A 21,690-nucleotide genomic window follows, 5' to 3' on the forward strand; every position below is an offset into this window, starting at 1 on the left:
GCGGGAAAAAATATATATGACAAACATAAACCAAAGGACAAGATGGCTGATTCAAGAAATGCCTTCACAGTTATAATGTTGAATGTAAATGGATTAAACTCCCCAATTAAAAGATACAGATTTGCAGAATGGATCAAAAACAATGAACCATCAACATGTTGCATACAAGAGACTCATCTTAGACACAGGGAAACAAAGAAATTAAAAGTGAAAGGATGGAAAAAAATATTTCATGCAAGCTACAGCCAAAAGAAAGCAGGTGTAGCAATATTAGTCTCTGATAAAATAGACTTTAAATGCAAGGATGTTATGAGAGACAAAGAAGGCCACTACATACTAATAAAAGGGGCAATTCAACAAGAAGAAATAACAATGATAAATGTTTATGCACCTAATCAAGGGGCCACAAAATACATGAGACAAACACTGGCAAAACTAAAGGAAGCAATGGATGTTTCCACAATAATTGTGGGAGACTTCAACATATCACTCTCTCCTACAGATAGATCAAGCAGACAGAAGACCAATAAGGAAACTGAAAACTGAAACAATCTGATAAATAAATTGGATTTAACAGACATATATAGAACATTACATCCCAAATCACCAGGATACACATTCTTCTCTAGTGCTCATGGAACTTTCTCCAGAATAGATCATATGCTGGGACATAAAACAAGCCTCAATAAATTTTAAAAAATTGAAATTATTCAAAACACATTCTCTGACCACAATGGAATACAATTAGAAGTCAATAACCATCAGAGACTTAGAAAATTCACAAACACCTGGAGGTTAAACAACACACTCCTAAACAATCAGTGGGTTAAAGAAGAAATAGCAAGAGAACTTGCTAATTATATAGAGACGAATGAAAATGAGAATACAACATACCAAAACCTATGGCATGCAGCAAAAGCGGTACTGAGGGGGAAATTTGTAGCACTAAACGCATATATTAAAAAGGAAGAAAGAGCCAAAATCAAAGAACTAACGGATCAACTGAAGAAGCTAGAAAATCAACAGCAAACCACCTAAACCAAGGAGAAGAAAAGAAATAACAAGGATTTAAGCAGAAATAAATGACATAGAGAACAAAAAAAACAACAGAGAGGATAAATAACACCAAGAGTTGGTTCTTTGAGAAGATCAACAAGATTGACAAGCCCCTAGCTAGACTGACAAAATCAAAAAGAGAGATGATCCATATAAACAAAATAATGAATGAAAAAGGTGACATTACTGTGGATCCCAAAGAAATTTAAAAAATTGTAAGAGGATACTATGAACAACTGTACGCCAACAAACTGGATAATGTAGAGGAAATGGACAATTTCCTGGAAACATATGAACAACCTAGACTGACCAGAGGAGAAATAGAAGACCTCAACCAACCAATCACAAGCAAAGAGATCCAATCAGTCATCAAAAAGCTTCCCACAAATAAATGCACAGGGCCAGATGGCTTCACAGCCAAACTTTCCAAAAGGAACTAACACCAATCCCACTTAAACTCTTTCAAAACATCAAAGAAAACAGAACACTACCTTACTCATTTTATGAAGCTAACATCAATCTAATATCAAAACCAGGCAAAGATGCTACAAAAAAGGAAAACTACCGGCCAATCTCCCTAATGAATATAGATGCAAAAATTCTCAACAAATTACTTGCAAATTGAATCCAAAGACACATTAAAAAATTCATACACCATGACCAAGTGGGATTCATTCCAGGCATGCAAGGATGGTTCAACATAAGAAAATCAATCAATGTATTACAACACATTAACAAATCAAAGGGAAAAATCAAATGATCATCTCAATAGATGCTGAAAAAGCATTTGACAAAATCCAACATCCGTTTTTGATAAAAACACTTCAAAAGGAAGGAATTGAAGGAAACTTCCTCAATATGATAAAGAGCATATATGAAAAACCCACAGCCAGCATAGTACTCAATGGTGAGAGACTGAAAGCCTTCCCTCTAAAATCAGGAACAAGACAAGGATGCCCACTACCACCACTGTTATTCAACATTGTGCTGGAAGTGCTAGTGAGGGCAATCTGGCAAGACAAAGAAGTAAAAGGCATCCAAATTGGAAAGGAAGAAGTAAAACTGTCACTGTTTGTAGAAGATATGATCTTATATCTGGAAAACCCTGAGAAATCGACGATACAGCCACTAGAGCTAATAAACAAATTCAGCAAAGTAGCGGGATACAAGATTAATGCACATAGGTCAGTAATGCTAGAAATGAACAAACTGAAGACACTCTGAAGAAAAAGATATCATTTTCAATAGCAACTAAAAAAATCAAGTACCTAGGAATAAACTTAACCAAAGATGTAAAAGACCTATACAAAGAAAACTACATAACTCTACTAAAAGAAATAGAAGGGGACCTTAAAAGATGGAAAAATATTCCATGTTCATGGATACGAAGGCTAAATGTCATTAAGATGTCAATTCTACCCAAACTCATCTACAGATTAAATGCATTCCCAATCAAAATTCCAACAACCTACTCTGCAGACTTGGAAAAGTTAGTAATCAAATTTTTTTGTAAAGGGAATTGCTAAAGACAATCTAAAAAAGAAAGTGGGAGGACTTACATTCTCTGACTTAGAACTTATTATAAAGCCACAGTTGTCAAAACAGCATGGTACTGGCACAAAGACAGACATATTGATCAATGGAATTGAATTGAGAATTTGGAGACAGGCCCCCAGATCGATGGCTGACTGGTCTTTGATAAGGCCCCAAAAGTCACTGAACTGGGTCACAATGGTCTTTTCAACAAATGGGGCTGGGAGAGTTGGATATCCATGTCCAAAAGAATGAAAGGGGACCCTTACCTCACACCCTACACAAAAATTAACTCAAAATGGATCAAAGATCTCAAAATAAAAGAAAGTACCATAAAACTCCTAGAAGATAATGTAGGGAAACATCTTCAAGACCTTGTATTAGGCGGCCATTTCCTAGACTTTACACCCAAAGCACAAGGAACAAAAGAAAAAATAGATAAATGGGAGCTCCTCAAGCTTAGAAGTTTCTGCACCTCAAAGGAATTTCTCAAAAAGGTAAAGAGGCAGCCAACTCAGTGGGAAAAAATTTTTGGAAGCCATGTATCTGACAAAAGACTGATATCTTGCATATATAAAGAAATCCTACAACTCAATGACAATAGCACAGACAGCCCAATTATAAAATGGGCAAAAGATATGAAAAGACAGTTCTCTGAAGAGGAAACACAAATGGCCAGGAAACACATGAAAAAATGTTCAGCTTCACTAGCTATTAGAGAGATGCAAATTAAGACCACAATGAGATATGATCTCACACCAGTTAGAATGGCTGCCACTAAACAAACAGGAAACTACAAATGCTGGAGGGGATGTGGAGAAATTGGTACTCGTATTATTCATTGTTGGTGGGACTGTATAATGGTTCAGCCACTCTGGAAGTCAGTCTGGCAGTTCCTTAGAAAACTAGATATAGAGTTACTCTTCGATCCAGCAATTGTACTTCTCGGTATATACCCGGAAGATCTGAAAGCAGTGACATCAACAGATATCTGCAGGCCAATGTTCATAGCAGCATTATTCACAATTGCCAAGAGATGGAAACAACCCAAATATCCTTCAACAGATGAGTGGATAAACAAAATGTGGTATATACACACGATGGAATACTACGTGTGACAGTTTGAATGTATTATATCCCCCAGAAAAAGCCATATTCTTTGATGTAATCTTGTGTTGGCAGACATATCAGTGCTGACTAGATTGTAATTCTTTGAATGTTTCTGTGGGGATGTGCCCCACCCAACTGTGAGTGATGACTCTGATTGGATAATTTCCATGGAGGTGTTATCCTACCCATTCAGGGTGGGTCTAAATTAAATTACTGGAGCAGTATATAAGATCAGACAGAAGGAGCAAGTTGCTATAGCCAAAAAGGACACTTTGAAGAAAGCACAGGAGCTGCACATGAGAGACAGTTTGAAGACAGCCTTTGAAAGCAGACTCTTGCTCCGGAGAAGCTGAGAGAGGACAAATATCCCAAGTGCAACTAAGAGTGACATTTTTGAGGAACTCCAGCCTAGAGAGGAACATCCTGGGAGAAAGCCATTTTGAAACCAGAACTTTGGAGCAGACGCCAGCCACGTGCCTTCCCAGCTAACAGAGGTTTTCCGGACACCACTGGCCATCCTCCAGTGAACATACCCGACTGCTGATGTGTTACGTTGGACACTTTATGGCCTTAAGACTGTAACTGTGTAACCAAATAAACCCCCTTTTATAAAAGCCAATCCATCTCTGGTGTTTTGCATTCTGGCAGCATTAGCAAACTAGAACACTATGCTGGCAGTAAGAAGGAATGATGTCGTGAACCACATGACAACATGGATGAACCTTGAAGACATAATGCTGAGCGAAATAAGCCAGGCACAAAAAGAGAAATATTATATGCTATCACTAATGTGAACTTTGAAAAATGTAAAACAAATGGTTTATAATGTAGAATGTAGGGGAACTAGCGATAGAGAACAATTAAGGAAGGGGGAACAATAATCCAATAAGAACAGACAAGCTATCGTGGGTAAATTTAATGTTGCTGGGAATGCCCAAGAATGATTATGGTCTGTTAATTTCTGATGGGGACAGTAGGAACAAGTTCACAGAAATGTTGCTATATTAGGTTACTTTGTTGGGGTAGAGTAGGAACATGTTGGAAATAAAGTAGTTATCTTAGGTTAGTTGTCTTTTTTCTTACTCCCTTGTTATGGTCTGTTTGAAATGTTCTTTTACTGTATGTTTCTTTAAATTTTTTTAATTTTTTATTTTTTATACAGTTGATTTAAAAAAAAATTAATTAAAAAAAAAAAAACAAGGAAAAAAATATGCAAACACCCCTTGAGGAGCTGGTGGAGAATGCAGGGGTATTGGCCTGCCCCACCTCGATGGTTGCTAACGTGCTCGCAGACATAGGGGACTGGTGGTTTGGTGGGTTGAGCCCTCTATCACAGGACTTGCCTTTGGGAAGACTATTGCTGCAAAGGAGAGGCTAGGCCTCCCTATAATCATGCCTAAGAGCCTCCTCCCGAATGCCTCTTTGTTGCTCAGATGTGGTCCTTTCTCTCTAGCTAAGCCAACTTGAAAGGTGAAATCACTGCCTTCCCCCTCTACGTGGGATCAGACATCCAGGGGAGTGAATCTCCCTGGCAACGTGGAATATGACTCCCGGGGAGGAATGTAGACCCGGCATCGTGGGATGGAGAACATCTTCTTGACCAAAAGGGGGAAATAATAGGAAATGAAATAAGCTTCAGTAGCAGAGACATTCCAAAAAGAGCCAACAGGTCACTCTGCTGGGCACTCTTATACACAACATAGAAAGCTCTTTTTAGGTTCTAATGAATTGCAGTAGCTGGCAGTAGATACCTGAAACTATCAAACTACAACCCAGAACCCATGAATCTTGAAAACAATTGTATAAAAATGTAGCTTATAAGGGGTGACAATGGGATTGGGAAAGCCATAAGGACCACACTCCACTTTGTCTAGTTTATGGATGGATGAGTAGAAAAATGGGGGAAGGAAACAAACAAACAAACAAAGGTACCCAGTGTTCTTTTTTAGTTTAATTGCTCTTTTTCACTTTAATTAATATTCTTGTTATTTTTGTGTGTCTGGTAATGAAGGTGTCAGGGATTGATTTTGGTGATGAATGCACAACTATGTAATGGTATTGTGAACAATCGAATTATGATTTATTTTGTATGACTGCATGGTATACGAATATATCTCAATAAAACGAATATAAAAAAATTGGCAGACACCAAAATACTACTTTTTTCCAATTTATAAGTTTATATTGTTAGTCAATTCACTGTTTTTCCTATTATATTTTATAAGTAATAAAATATTTTATTTTATAAGTAATAAAATATTTTTAAGGAAAAAAAATGACGGGGAGTTAAAAAATATTTTCAGACAAACACCGAGAGTCTGTGAATAAGAAACCTGCTCTTCAAGAAATTCTAAAGGGAACACTTCAGGCAGACAAAAGACAGGAGAGAGAGGTTCAGAGAAGAGTGTAGAAATGAAGACTATCAGTAAGTGTAAAAGAGAGAGAAAAAAATAAAAATAAAATATGACATATAAAATCCAAAAGACAAAATGGTAGACAGTAGACATTACGTTGAATTAAACTGGCCAGAAACAAAAGGACAAATACTGTATGCGCTCACTATTATGAACAATAATGAGTGAATCTTGAAAGTTAAAATTGAGATCACAGGTTGTGCCAGTTTTTATATACTATGTAACCCAGAAAAAGCTATATTCTATAATGCAGTCTTGTCTGGGCAGATGTATTAGTATTGACTAGGTTGGAATCTTTTGATTGTTTCCATGGGGATGTGACTCAATCAACTGTAGGTGAAATGTTTTGATTAAATTATATCCATGGAGATATGGACCCCCACCTACTCAGAGTGGGTCTTAATTTAATCACTGGAGTCCTATAAAAGAGCTCACAAACAAAAGGAGCTCACAGCAGCTAAGAGAGACATTTTGGAGACGGCCATTGAAAGCAGAGTTTTGCTCACAATTTGGAGATGCTAGCCCAGAATTTGCTCTGGAGAAGCTAAGAGAGGACAAAACGCCAAAGAGCAACATTTTGAAGAATGGCACAGAAGCTGAGAAAGGGGCTGGAACACAACCTGGGATCAGCAGATGTCAGCTACAAGCCATCCCAGCTAACAGAGGTTTTCTAGACACCATTGGCCTTCCTTCGGTGAAGGTATACTTGTGTTGATGCCTTAATTTGGACATTTTCATGGCCTTCGTACTGTAAATTTGTAACCAAATAAACTCCCTTTATAAAAGCCAATCCATTTCTGGTATTTTGTATAATGGCAGCATTAGCAAACTGGAACACAGGCTATCAGGAGATAGAAAGAGGGCAGAGATCAGGCATCTGATGCTGAAGAAGTACAGAATATTCAACATGACTGATTGTATAGATCCAGAAATAGACAGCAGAATACTGTGATGGCAGCACAAAATTTTAAGTACTCTGCACAAAGATGAGTGTCAGTACGGGCGAAAGTGGAAGGCTAGGAGCATGCACGATACCAGAAAGAGAGAGGATAAAGACTGGGACTGTATAACTTAGTGAAGCCTAGACTGGTCAATTATGGTGATTAAGTGTACTAACATAAGAATGTTTTTACATGAGGAAGAACAAATGAATGTCGATTTTGCAAGATGTTGAAAACTGGATGGTATAGGGAAAAAAAACATAATCAATGCAAACTAGGGTCTATAGTTAACAGTACAACTGTAATATGCTTCCATTAATTATAAGAAAGGCAATATACCAAAACTGAATATCTATAAGAGAGGGATATAAGGAAGTGGTATGGGATTCTTGGTGTTGTTGTTGTTGTTGTATTATGACCTTTTTCATTGTATTTTTTTTTTAATCTTCATTTTATTGAGATATATTCACATACCACGCAGTCATACAAAACAAATCGCACTTTCAATTGTTCACAGTACCATTACATAGTTGTACATTCATCCCCTAAATCAATCCCTGACATCTTCATTAGCACACACACAAAAATAACAAGAATAATAATTAGAGTGAAAAAGAGCAATTGAAGTAAAAAAGAACACTGGGTACCTTTGTCTGTTTGTTACCTTCCCCTATTTTTCTACTCATCCATCCATAAACTAGACAAAGTGGAGTGTGGTCCTTATGGCTTTCCCAATCCCATTGTCACCCCTCATAAGCTACATTTTTATACAACAGTCTTCGAGATTCATGGGTTCTGGGTTGTAGTTTGATAGTTTCAGGTATCTACCACCAGCTACCCCAATTCTTTAGAACCTAAAAAGGGTTGTCTAAAGTGTGCGAAAGAGTGCCCACCAGAGTGACCTCTCGGCTCCTTTTGGAATATCTCTGCTACTGAAGCTTATTTCATTTCCTTTCACATCCCCCTTTTGGTCAAGAAGATGTTCTCCGTCCCACGATGCCAGGTCTACATTCCTCCCCGGGAGTCGTATTCCACGTTGCCAGGGAGATTCACTCCCCTGGGTGTCTGATCCCATGTAGGGGGGAGGGCCGTGATTTCACCTTTCAAGTTGGCTTAGCCAGAGAGAGAGGGCCACATCTGAGCAACAAAGAGGCATTCGGGAGGAGGCTCTTAGGCACAACCATATGGAGGCCTAGCCTCTCCTTTGCAGCAACCGTCTTCCCAAGCGTAAAACCTATGGTAGAGGGCTCAACCCATAAAACCACCAGTCCCCTATGTCTGTGGTCATGTTAGCAACCATCGAGGTGGGGTAGGCCAACACCCCTGCATTCTCCACAGGCTCCTCAAGGGGGCACTACATCTTTTTCTCCTTGTTTTTCTTTTTTTTTTTTAACTTTCCCTTCTTTTTTAAATCAACTGTATGAAAAAAAAGTTAAAAAGAAAACAAACATACAATAAAAGAACATTTCAAAGAGACCATAACAAGGGAGTAAGAAAAAGACAACTAACCTAAGATAACTGCTTAACTTCCAACATGTTCCTACTTTACCCCAAGAAAGTTACCTAAGATAGCAACATTTCTGTGAACTTGTTCCTACTATATCCATCAGAAATTAACAGACCATAGTCATTCCTGGGCATCCCCAGAACGTTAAATGGCTTATCTGTTCTTCTTGGATTATTGTTCCCCCTTCCTTAATTGCTCTCTATTGCTAGTTCCCCTAAATTCTACATTATAAACCATTTGTTTTACATTTTTCAAAGTTCACATTAGTGGTAGCATATAATATTTCTCTTTTTGTGCCTGGCTTATTTCGCTCAGCATTATGTCTTCAAGGTTCATCTATGTTGTCATATGTTTCACGAGATCGTTCCTTCTTACTGCCGCATAGTATTCCATCGTGTGTACATACCACATTTTATTTATCCACTCATCTGTTGAAGGACATTTGGGTTGTTTCCATCGCTTGGCAATTGTGAATAATGCTGCTATGAACACTGGCGTGCAGATATCTGTGTCACTGCTTTCCGATCTTCCGGGTATATACCGAGAAGTGCAATCACTGGATCGAATGGTAACTCTATATCTAGTTTTCTAAGGAACTGCCAGACTGACTTCCAGAGTGGCTGAACCATTATACAGTCCCACCAACAATGAATAAGAGTTCCAATTTCTCCACATCCCCTCCAGCATTTGTAGTCTCCTGTTTGTTTAATGGCAGCCATTCTAATCGGTGTTAGATGGTATCTCATTGTGGTCTTAATTTGCATCTCTCTAATAGCTAGTGAAGCTGAACATTTTTTCATGTGTTTCTTGGCCATTTGTATTTCCTCTTCAGAGAACTGTCTTTTCATATCTTTTGCCCATTTTATAATTGGGCTGTCTGTACTATTGTCATTGAGTTGTAGGATTTCTTTATATATGCAAGATATCAGTCTTTTGTCAGATACATGGCTTCCAAAAATTTTTTCCCATTGAGTTGGCTGCCTCTTTACCTTTTTGAGAAATTCCTTTGAGGTGCAGAAACTTCTAAGCTTGAGGAGTTCCCATTTATCTATTTTTTCTTTTGTTGCTTGTGCTTTGGGTGTAAAGTCTAGGAAATGGCCGCCTAATACAAGGTCTTGAAGATGTTTTCCTACATTATCTTCTAGGAGTTTTATGGTACTTTCTTTTATATTGAGATCTTTCGTCCATTTTGAGTTAATTTTTCTGTAGGGGGTGAGGTAGGGGTCCTCTTTCATTCTTTTGGATATGGATATCCAACTCTCCCAGCCCCATTTGTTGAAAAGACCATTATGACTCAGTTCAGTGACTTTGGGGGCCTTATCAAAGATCAGTCGGCCATAGATCTGAGGGTCTATCTCTGAATTCTCAATTCGATTCCATTGATCTATATGTCTATCTTTGTGCCAGTACCATGCTGTTTTGGCAACTGTGGCTTTATAATAAGCTTCAAAGTCAGGGAGTGTAAGTCCTCCCACTTCGTTTTTCTTTTTTAGAGTGTCTTTAGCAATTCGAGGCATTTTCCCTTTCCAAACAAATTTGATAACTAGCTTTTCCAAGTCTGCAAAGTAGGTTGTTGGAATTTTGATTCGGATTGCACTGAATCTGTAGATGAGTTTGGGTAGAATTGACATCTTAATGACATTTAGCCTTCCTATCCATGAACATGGAATATTTTTCCATCTTTTAACGTCCCCTTCTATTTCTTTTAGTAGAGTTATGTAGTTTTCTTTGTATAGGTCTTTTACATCTTTGGTTAAGTTGATTCCTAGGTACTTGATTTTTTTAGTTGCTATTGAAAATGGTATCTTTTTCTTGAGTGTCTCTTCAGTTTGTTCATTTCTAGCATATAGAAACATTACTGACTTGTGTGCGTTAATCTTGTATCCCGCTACTTTGCTAAATTTGTTAGCTCTAGTAGCTGTATCGTCGATTTCTCAGGTTTTCTAGATATAAGATCATATCATCTGCAAACAATGACAGTTTTACTTCCTCTTTTCCAATTTGGATGCCTTTTATTTCTTTGTCTTGCCGGATTGCCCTGGCTAGCACTTTCAGGACAATGTTGAATAACAGTGGTGACAGCGGGCATCCTTGTCTTGTTCCTGATCTTAGAGGGAAGGCTTTCAGTCTCTCACCATTGAGTACTATGCTGGCTGTGGGTTTTTCATATATGCTCTTTATCATGTTGAGGAAGTTTCCTTCAATTCCTACCTTCTGAAGTGTTTTTATCAAAAACGGATGTTGGATTTTGTCAAATGCTTTTTCAGCATCTATTGAGATGATCAATTGATTTTTCCCTTTTGACTTGTTAATGTGTTGTAATACACTGATTGATTTTCTTATGTTGAACCATCCTTGCATGCCTGGAATGAACCCCACTTGGTCATGGTGTATGATTTTTTTAATGTGTCTTTGGATTCGATTTGCAAGTATTTTGTTGAGGATTTTTGCATCTATATTCATTAGGGAGATTGGCCGGTAGTGTTCCTTTTTTGTAGCATCTTTGCCTGGTTTGGGTATTAGATTGATGTTAGCTTCATAAAATGAGTTAGGCAGTGTTCCATTTTCTTCAATGTTTTGAAAGAGTTTGAGTAAGATTGGTGTCAGTTCTTTCTGGAAAGTTTGGTAGAATTCCCCTGTGAAGCCATCTGGCCCTGGGCATTTATTTGTGGGAAGATTTTTGATGACTGATTGGATCTCTTTGCTTGTGATGGGTTGGCTGAGGTCTTCTGTTTCTTCTCTGGTCAGTCTAGGTTGTTCATATGTTTCCAGGAAATTGTCCATTTCCTCTACATTATCCAGTTTGTTGCCATACAGTTGTTCATAATATCCTCTTATAATTTTTCTAATTTCTTCAGGATCTGCAGTTATGTCACCTTTTTCATTCATTATTTTGTTTATATGGGTCTTCTCTCTTTTTGATTTTGTCAGTCTAGCTGGGGGCTTGTCAATCATGTTGATCTTCTCAAAGTTCATTGTATTTTTTTCCTCCTATCTTTTTTTATTCTTTTTTTTTCCTCCTCTTCCTCTTTTATTGAGGAAGAAATCATTGTGGTGGTAAATGCATAACTATATGATTATACCAGGAATCACTGATTGTTTACTTAGGATGGATTGTATAGTGTGTGAATGAAACTGTTTAAAAAATAAACAAAGGGATACAAGTGCTGGAGAAAATGTTGAGAGAGGGATGTATCTATTCACTGTTGGTGGGAAAGAAGAATGGTCTAGCCCATCTGGAGGGCAGTGTGGTGGTTCCACAGCAAGCTAAGTATGGGGCTGCCATATGGTCCTGCATCCCTGTTATAGCTTGTATACTTGGAAAAACTGAGAGTGGGGACATGAGTGGACATTGGTACACTGGTGTTTGTCGTGGCAGTAATCAAGATTTGCAATGGATGGAGGTGGCCTAAGGGTATATTGACTAATAAATGGAATGGTGAACTGTGGCGTATATATACAATGGAATATTGAGTCACAACAATGAGGTTGTGAGGTATACAACTGGGTGAAGGGACCTTGAGGACAGGATGTTGAGTGAAATAAGCCAGAAATGAAAAGACAAACATTATAACACCTCACTAATACGAACTAACAACAATGTGCAAACTCTGAGAACTGAATCTGGGAGCATGAATTATGAGGGGATGGCTTATGCAAAGGTTCCTAGATTGTAAGCTCTTACAGCAGTCACACCTATTCAAGAATTGTAACAGTTATGTCTAAATTCTGTGATGCTGAGATGTTTGTGTTTAACCTGGTCAGTCCCTAGAGCTTCAGGTGTCTGTGGTACCTGGAACTCAGAGCCAGAGTTCAGCAGCTGTAAATGTCAGCAATACCCCACACAGCAACTGTTAAAAAGGCTGAAAAGGAGATCAGACTTCAATTGGAGATATGAACAAAATGGACTTGGTTGAGACGGGGTAGATCAAACTAAAGGGTAGAGGATATTAACCGTGTTTTAAAACTTCAGCTTCTGTGTAGGACCAAAGGAAGAGCTGTTCATGTGGTGCAAAATCTATATTGTATATTGTAGACTATGTAATTTTACTTGCATGGTAAGTTTACTCAAACACCATAATTACATGGAACCTTGGGTACGGAATGAGATCTGGGTGGTTTGTACAGGTTAGTGTGATGCTCAAATGCATCCCAGAGTAGTCTGGGCAGAGAATAAAAAGTATTTGCTAAGTCCCCTTGAGGGACTAGGGAAAATGTGAAAATACTAAACTTCTCCAGCTGGGGAATTCCTAACATTCCTGAAAACATTGGGGACTACCAGTTTAGTAGGCTGAGCCCTGGATCTTAGGGCTAGCCCTTATGAAGTTTGTTACTGCAAAGGAAAGCCTAAGCCTACTTATAATTGTGCCTGAGAGTCACCCCCAGAGAACCTCTTTTGTTGCTCATGTGTGATCTCTTTCTGTAAGCCCATTCGGCAGGTAAACTCACTGCCTCCTCACTATGTGGAATATGACTCCCAGGGGCTGTAAATCTCCCTGGCAACATGGGACATGACTCCCAGGGATGAGCCTAGACCTGGCTTTATAGGAAGAAGAAAGCCTTCTGGACCAAAAGGGGGAAGAGAAGTGAAACAAAGTTTCAATGGCTAAGAGATTTCAAATTGAGTAGAGAGGTCATTCTTGAGGTTATTCATATTCATTATATAGATGATTTTATGGTATGTGAACATATCTCAATAAAATTGAATTTTAAAAATATTATAAGACTACATACAGTAATCAAGAGAGCAGGTAACTATTGTAAAGCTAGAGAAAATGATCAATGGAACAGAATAGATAGTCCAAAAATAAACCCAAACATATTGACAACAGATTTTTGATAGCGGTACAGAGGCAATGCACTGGAGAAGGATAACCTTTTCAACAAATGGTCCTGGCACAACTGCATATCCATATGCAACAAAATGCATTTGGATCCATACGTCACACCATATATAAAAATTAACTCATATGGATCATAGATCTAGGTATAAAACCTAAAACTGTAAAACTTATGGAAGAATACACAGTGTCAAATCTTTGTAACACTGGATTAGGTAAAAATTTCTCAGACATACCACCAAAAGCACAATTCATAAAGAACAAACTGATGAACTGAACTACATCAAAATGTGAAACTTCTGCTCGTTGAAAGATACTGTAAAGAGAATGAAAAGACAAGCCACATACTAAGAGAAAATCTTTGCAAAACATATACTGATTAAGGACTTGCATTCAGAAAATATAGAAGATTCTCAGCACTCAACAATAAGAAAATAAACAACCAAGTAAAAAATATGGGCAAAATATGTGAACAGACCCTTCATCAAAGAAGATAAATGGATGGCAGATAAGCACATGAAAAGATGTTGAATGTCATTAGCCACCAGGAAAATCAAGGTAAAACCACAATGAGATAGAACAACACATCTGTTAGAATGGCTAAAATTAAAAAAAACTAACCCTCCCAACTGTTGCCAAGAATGTGGAGACACTGGAACTTTAAAACACTGCTGGCAGAAATCTAAAATGGTAAAAACACTTTTGAAACCGTTTGAAAATTTCTTAAAAAGTTTAACATACACTTACCATATAATCCATTCATTTTATTCCTAGGTATTTACCCAAAAGAAAAGGAAATAATGTCTACAAAATACATGTACATAAATGTTCATGAGCAGGCTATTTGTAATTGCCAAAAATTAGAAACAAACTAAATATCCATCAATAGGTGACTATATAAACAAATTGTGATATATCTGTACAATGGAATACTACTTACCAATAAAAATGAACAAACTATTGAGTCACACAGCATGGATGAAAATTCTAGGAAATGCAAACTTATCTATAATAACAGGAAGAACATAAGTGGTTGCTTGGGATGAGGTGGAGATGGGATATTAGGAAGATTAGGAGGGATTACAAAGGGGCATGGAGAAAATTTTAGGGGTGATAGATAACATTCACTGTTTTGACTGTAGTACATACATCAAAACTGATCAAATTATACACTTTAAACATGTTCAGTTAATTTTATATCAATTATACTTCAATAAAGCTATTAAACATAAAATATACAAACACACATATACAGTATACATATACACATACATATATGTATATATGCCTGTGGCATCTGATCCAATACCACACAAGTGAAGCATGCTTGGAATAACAAACTAACAAAACTTTCAGGATAATACTCCAGCATTACAATTTTTCAACTTCTTCATGTGAAAGAATACCTAGAAGCAAAGCACCTTACCTTAAAGAAAGAATGAATAGCAGCTGTGGCTTCACTGCGAACCCTTAGTATAGAACCCATAACATTAGTCCTACACCTAAGGTGAGGATATTGTCTCATATACTCCAGAGGATGCCTCTCTTTATATTTAAATGGGAAAGCCTACCAATAAACAGAAAAAAAAATTAGAAGCTAGAGAAGATATTGTTTTATTAAATCATTTTCCAAGCACTTCTTAAATAGCATTGCTTTAAAACAAAACTCAGATGCTTTCCTTCTTTATTTTGTAATACAAGTGATTACAGCCCCAAACAAATTCCAAAAGGTCAACAGAATGGTGGGGTGGAATCAAAGAGACTCAGGTTTGAATCCAGCTCTACTACATATTAGTTGTGGCACCCCAGGCAAAGTTAGTTAATATCATTCTGCTACGTATCAAATTTCACCTGTTATTTTCCTGCATATTTCAAACAAAAACCAAAGTTTGAATAAAGATAACACAGAAACTATATTAAAAAGCTACATTGGTAACCTATTTCTTAATCTCTTTTTCTTTATAACCTACTTACTAAATGAAAATGTAACCACATTAATAGGAATCTAGGTACTGCTATTGGTTCAGAACTCCCTAATGTCTGAATAGTACAAAATGGCAGTGAATTAAAAGGGAAAGGAAAATGTAGGTCTGGACACCATCAGAAGTTAAGGGAAAACAATTCCAGAACAGTGAAATATATATATGGCAACTATTTAAAAAGTTAATAATCACAGGTTTCCCTAAAAAGGGGGAATGAGGTTACCTTCTCTCCATTCCTTTCTGAGTTCTAAATTATTTTCATGGTCTATTTTTCCCAAATCTTAGAACCTGATTTCTGTTTTACAATGCCAATTAGAATTTCTTAGAAAATTATTCAGAATGATATTCTTAAGAAAACTGCCTCAATTTCTTTCTTGTTTCCTAATATTTAATTTGTTTCTATTATTCTGAAAGAACCATGAATTAAAAAGGTGCAATTTCCCTATATTTCCTCATTTTTATTCATTAAATATTTGGAGATAATTATCGCAAAAAACAAAAGGGAGACTGGTGGCTACAATTTAAATTTCAGCTGACATTAATCAGCTCTATAATTTTGGGCAAATCGTTTCACCTGGCTAGGCTTTATTTTCTCCACCATCGTAAACATAAGGGACTGGGGATTGATAATCTCTCATTTTATTACCTCTAACCTCCTTATCAGGCTTATAAATATAAAGCTACTATCAGAAGAGTCTTGCAAAAGCAGGTATAAACATATTTTAATTATGGACCCATATTTGTAGAATTTCTTGCCCCTGCTGAGACTAAGCATTACAATATTCTAGCCACCATTCAAAAGAACTTTCTGCGATAAATGGAAATGTTCCCTGTCTGTGGTATCCAATGCAAGTAATCAATACATCAACCAATACGGCATATGACTACTGAGCACCTGAAATGTGGCTAATGGCACTGAGGAACTAAATTTTTTATTTAATTTTAATAAAGTTAAATTTAAACAGACACAGTGGCTAGGGACTACCATACTGGATGGAATAGTACTAGATCATGCAAAAGCAATTTCTTGGCAGAGTTTTCCTAGGAACGTAAAACTGAAATGGCCTGACCAGTATGTCTCTGTCCTTGTGGCTGATGAGGCATGCTTGTAAAAGTGGCAAGTTTCCACTATGAAAGGCACTAAAGAGATATATAAATAAACACTTAGTTCTGACTCATGAGACTAAGCCAACTATGTAAGTAATATTTGCTATTGTTTTTACATTCCTTGGGTTCTATGACCTGTTTTCAATTATCTGAAAAGTCACAATTTTAAAATGTCCTAAGTGCCATCTTCCCAATAAGTACATTAAAAATGGACTGCTAATGTTTTCAATTAAGCGAAAACAACCTCCATAAAAGTGTTAGAAAGCATACCTGGGCATCACAATTTCCAACAACCTCAATTTTTTCTGCCTTCAGTTCCACATTTTGCCTTTTGGATGGACTTTTTACCAGCTGCCCTTGAACTTCCACAGAACTCCCGAAAGCCAGTTCTCTATAGTGAAAAAAAAAAACAAACAAAAAACAAAAAACAGGATAAGCAAAATATCATTTCATGTAACCCTGATTATATTTTGTAATGTTGTATTTTTCTCATTTTAGTATGCCCTGCAACTCAAAAACTGCATGACACAATATGAGCAACCTATAAATATTAATTCAATGAACCAATTAAATGCTTTTGTGCACTTGAGGAGAATGCATGCACTATAATTACTGAGTGCAAGCATGTGTAGGGGCGTATGTGTGTATATATATCTACCCATTAGATTAAAATTTTCAAACATTTTAATCATTTTTTCTGATTATTCTCCCATTTTGGTGGTAGATTTCTTAATTGGCCTTTGTAATTCTATAAATTTTATGTTTTTAAAAAATTCCAAACTTTTTATTTTGAAATACTTTCAAACTTACAGGAATTACTACATAAATAATACAAACCCAAGCAGAGAACTCCAATGTACCCCCATGATCCTTGAACACTTAATACTGTCATGTATCTTTCCTCAGAATAAGAATATTCACTGATGTATCCACTTTAAGTGCAGTTCAAGAAACCTAACTGATACAAAGTTTATAGTCAGTATTCCATTTTTTTTCATATGTCCCAATAGTTTCCCTTTAAGCCTTCTCTCCTCCCTTGTTAGATCCCATCCAGGATCATGTACGCCTTTAACTGTTGCTGTCTTTTTAGCTGTTTTTATCGTGGAAACATATATAACAAATTTTCCCATCTTAACCACTCCCAAGCTCACCATCCAGTGTGCTTAATCGTATTTACTATGTTGCAGTACCCTTTCCACCTTCCATCACTAAAACTTTCCCATCTCCCGAAAAAGAAACCCTATACCCATTTTCACTAACTACTCATTCCCCCTGACCCTGCAACCTGTACTCTTAATTTCTGTCTCTATGAACTTGCATATTCTCTGATATTTTCTTTGTAGTTACCACAGGGCTTACATTTAACATCCTAAATCTGTAACAATCTTGTCTGCTTTGATACCAACTTAACAGAATACACAAATCAGGTTTCTCTACCCCTTGTCCCCGACCTTTACGTTGTTACATTTCCCTAGTTAAATGCTTATACATTATGAGTCCTAAACCACTAACTTTTTTTATTACATTTATGAATTTGCCTTTTAGATCCTGTAGAAGTAAAAAGTGGAGTTACAAACCAGAACTATAATAGCACTGGCATTTATATTTAACCCTGTTGCTACCTTACTGGAGATCTTTATTTCTCCATGCGGCTTCAAACTATTACCTCTATCCTTTCCTTTCAACCTGCAGAACCCTCTTTAGTTTCTCTCATAGGGCTAGGCTAGTGGTAAGGAAGTCCCTCAGCTTGTTTATCTGGGAATGTCTTAATCACACTCTCATTTTTGAAAGAGTTTTGTATTCTTAGCTGGCAGGTTTTTTTTGCTTTTAGTATGATAGATATGTCATCCCACTGCCTTCTTGCTGCCATGGTTTCCAATGAGAAATTGGCATTTATTCTTATTCAGGCTCCTCTGTATGTGACATATTGCTTCTCTCTTGCAGCTTTCAGAATTCTCTCTGTATCTTTGATTTTGGCAGTTTGATTATAATATGCCATGGTATGGGTCTATGTGAGTTTATCCTGTTTGGGGCTTGGATGTGTATATTCATGTCTTTCATTAAATTTGGGTAGTTTTCAGATATTATTTCCTTGAATATTCTCTCTGCCCCTTTCTTTCTTTCTTCTCCTTTGGAACTCCTAGAATGCGTGTGTTGATATGCTTGATGATGTCCCACAGGTTCCTCAGGCTCCATTCATTTTTCTTCATTATGTCTTCCTTCTGTACCTCAGACTGGATGATTTCAATTGTCAGATCTTCAAGTTCACTGATTTTCTTTTGCTAGCTCCAATAAGCTGTTGAATCCCTCTACAGAATTTTTAATTTTTGTTACTATAGTCTTCAGCTGTTTGGCTCCTTTTCATAATTTCCATATTTCTATTTATATTCTCTTTATGTTCATCTCTCATTTTCCTTATTTCCTTTAGTTCTTTGTCCACATTTTCCTTTAGCTTTTTGAGAATAATTAGGAGCATTTAAAAAAGAGTCTTTGTCTGGCATGTCCAGGCCTGTCCTCTTCATTAACGATTTCTAATATTTTGATCTTTTTCTCTGCTTGGGCCATCACTTCCTGTTTCTTTGTATGTTTTGTAATCTTCTGTTAAAACATGGGCATTTTGATATTTTAATGTGTTACTGCTGGAATTTAGATTCTGAGGCATATGTTCCTTAAGCTTGAATCCAGCTAGTTATGAGAGCTTTCACTGAATGCAAGGAGCTAACTATAAAAAAAAAAAAAAAAAAAAGGAAAGGAAAAGAAAATACCTTTCCTAGTCTTTGCAGATCGACCTGTGCTAGTACTCTCCTTCACAGCTTATACAATGAGTTTAGAGAACAGCTCCAGGCCAATGTGTAGGGGCTGCCCTGATCCTTTCTTACATGCATCTTGACTTTCCCTTCTTGTTTTCGGTATGTCCCTGTGGCCCTAGGAATTCCCATTTACACATACACAAATGCCCCTCTTCCCTAGGAAACAGCTTCCTCACAGTCCGAGGCACAGTAATGTCCTACACCCACGAATACCTTGCCCCAGGCAGAATAACTTGATTCCTCTCCCACAGCATTCTGCAGGAGAGCTCTGTGAACTGCCTTCTATATGCAGGGCAAATTCTCAGACAGTTGAATCCCTCAGACCACCACCACACTGACTGGGTCAGGAATATATGCTCCCAGTACCTATAAGAGTTACTCTGTTCCCTCTGTTCCTCAGAACCAGCACCAGGGATCCATATTGGGAGAGCTGGCCAGCTCCATGATCAGCAGGTAAGGGGTGAGAGAGGGGCTAGCCAGGTTGCCACAAGATCCTACCATATAAGTAGCTTTTTTCTTGGTTCAGAACTCTCCCTTACTGCAGTCCTGTAAGTGTTTTCTGGAGCTTTGAGAAAGATGTTTCTGCCAGTTCTTTCTTGTTGTTCAAAGCTTCTGTCCATGTAACCCTCACTTTAATGCAAATCTTGCTATGAGAGCAGTAAAGTATTTAATGATAGAAGTTTTTACACTTAATTGGACTTAATACTCTTTAGAATCTATGAATGCTCTATTGCATACCAAAATTATAAAAATTAACTTTGTAAGATTTAATTTGGGCAAGAGACTAAATGGTTTATATACAGGTATTTAGAATTAAGAGATCATATACTTATCCTTTTTAAGAAGATCATTTGCCAAAAAACAAACAAACAAACAACAACAAAAAAAAACCCTCAAAAACCTGCATGTAAAAATTGGTGAAATCAGGATAAGGTATGTAGTTTAGTACTATAGCAATGCTAAATTCCTGGCTTTCATAAGGTACTATGGTTATGTAAGATGTTACCACATTCAGGAAAGCTGAGTGAAGAGCACATGGGAATTCTCTGTACTGTTTTTGCAACTTATTATTATTATTTCAAAAGAAAAACCATTTTTTTAAATTTTTTCTTTAAAGTAGGCTAGTGGTTTGAGCACACATAGAACTGCTCTCTGGTTAACAAGTTCTACTCCTAGTTTGTCTACAATTAATTATTAGGGAAACTCATCTACCCTCATTTGTTTTAATAAGTCATCTATTAAGAAAGGAGTTTACATTAAATGGCAATAAAATCCTTTCTAATTCTAACATTTCATAATTACAATAATTATGATAATAAATGTCTTCAGTAAACTCTATTACATTTCAAAGTAAATTTATTGAGATTCCCCACTCAGTTTTGCTTGCTTGCTACATTTTAAAAATCTGATTTTCTTCTAAATTTATTCTTGTATAATTCATGTAAATAGGATTATCCATTACTGCATCATAGGAGAACAAAAATCTGGAATATGTTCACCAAACATGGGAGGGTACTTTGAGATGCTCTGATTTAAAATGTAGACTATGTGAGATATGTGAGTTTCACTCTGAGGGCTCTTGAGAATACTTCAAAGAGAAAGGCAGTCATTCTTCAGTGCACCTAAAATTTAGGTGCCATTAGACACACCCATGTGACCGCTATACTGTAAAATGCCTTTGAAGGTAAAAAAAAAACAAAACAAAAACAGACTGTCCCCAATAAAAAGACATAAACTGGCAGAATGGATTAAAAAACAAGACCCATCTATATGCTGTCTATAAGAGACTCACTTTAGACACAAGGGAAAAAAAATAGTCTGAAAGTGAAGGGTTGGAAAAAGATATTTCACACAAACAACAACCAGAAAAAAGCAGGAGTAGCTATATTAATATCAGACAAATTAGACTTCAAATGTAAGACAATTAACAGAGACAAAGAAGGACACTATATATCAATAAAAGGGACAACTGATCAAGAAAACATAACAATCATAAATATTTGTGCGCCAAGCCAGAATGCCCCAAAATTCATGAGGTAAAACACTGACAACACTGAAGGAAGAAGTAGATACCTCTACAATTATAGTTGGAGACTTCAACAATACTGCTGTCATCAAATGGACAGAACATCTAGACAGAGGATTAATAAGGAAATGGAGATGTTATATTGTATGATAAATGAACTAGACTTGACAGAGTTATAGAATACAACACCCTACCACAGAAGGATACACATTCTTCTCAAATGCTCATGGATCATTCTCTAGGATAGACCACATGTTGGGTCACAAAGCAAGTCTCAACAAATTTAAGAAAACTGATACTATACAAAACATCTTCTCAGATCATAACAGAATGAAGTTGAAAATCAATAACAGGCAGAAAGCC

At 36.8% G+C, this 21,690-nt stretch overlaps 1 protein-coding gene across 3 annotated transcripts in view; it reads right to left on the reverse strand.

The window, feature by feature from the left end:
* NARS2 (asparaginyl-tRNA synthetase 2, mitochondrial) overlaps positions 1 to 21,690 on the reverse strand; it is a 218,106-nt gene that overhangs the window by 174,361 nt on the left and 22,055 nt on the right. For all 3 annotated transcript variants that reach the window (XM_037840846.1, XM_037840844.1, XM_037840845.1), the window contains 2 exons: positions 16,762 to 16,882; positions 14,829 to 14,969 (listed from right to left, as the gene is read on the reverse strand). In XM_037840846.1, coding sequence (XP_037696774.1) covers positions 14,829 to 14,969; positions 16,762 to 16,882 — 262 coding nt within the window. The remainder of the gene's footprint in view (positions 1 to 14,828; positions 14,970 to 16,761; positions 16,883 to 21,690) is intronic.

The sequence above is a fragment of the Choloepus didactylus genome, chromosome 6 (genome assembly GCF_015220235.1).
Source record: "Choloepus didactylus isolate mChoDid1 chromosome 6, mChoDid1.pri, whole genome shotgun sequence".
In the NCBI taxonomy this organism is placed as follows: domain Eukaryota; kingdom Metazoa; phylum Chordata; class Mammalia; order Pilosa; family Megalonychidae; genus Choloepus; species Choloepus didactylus.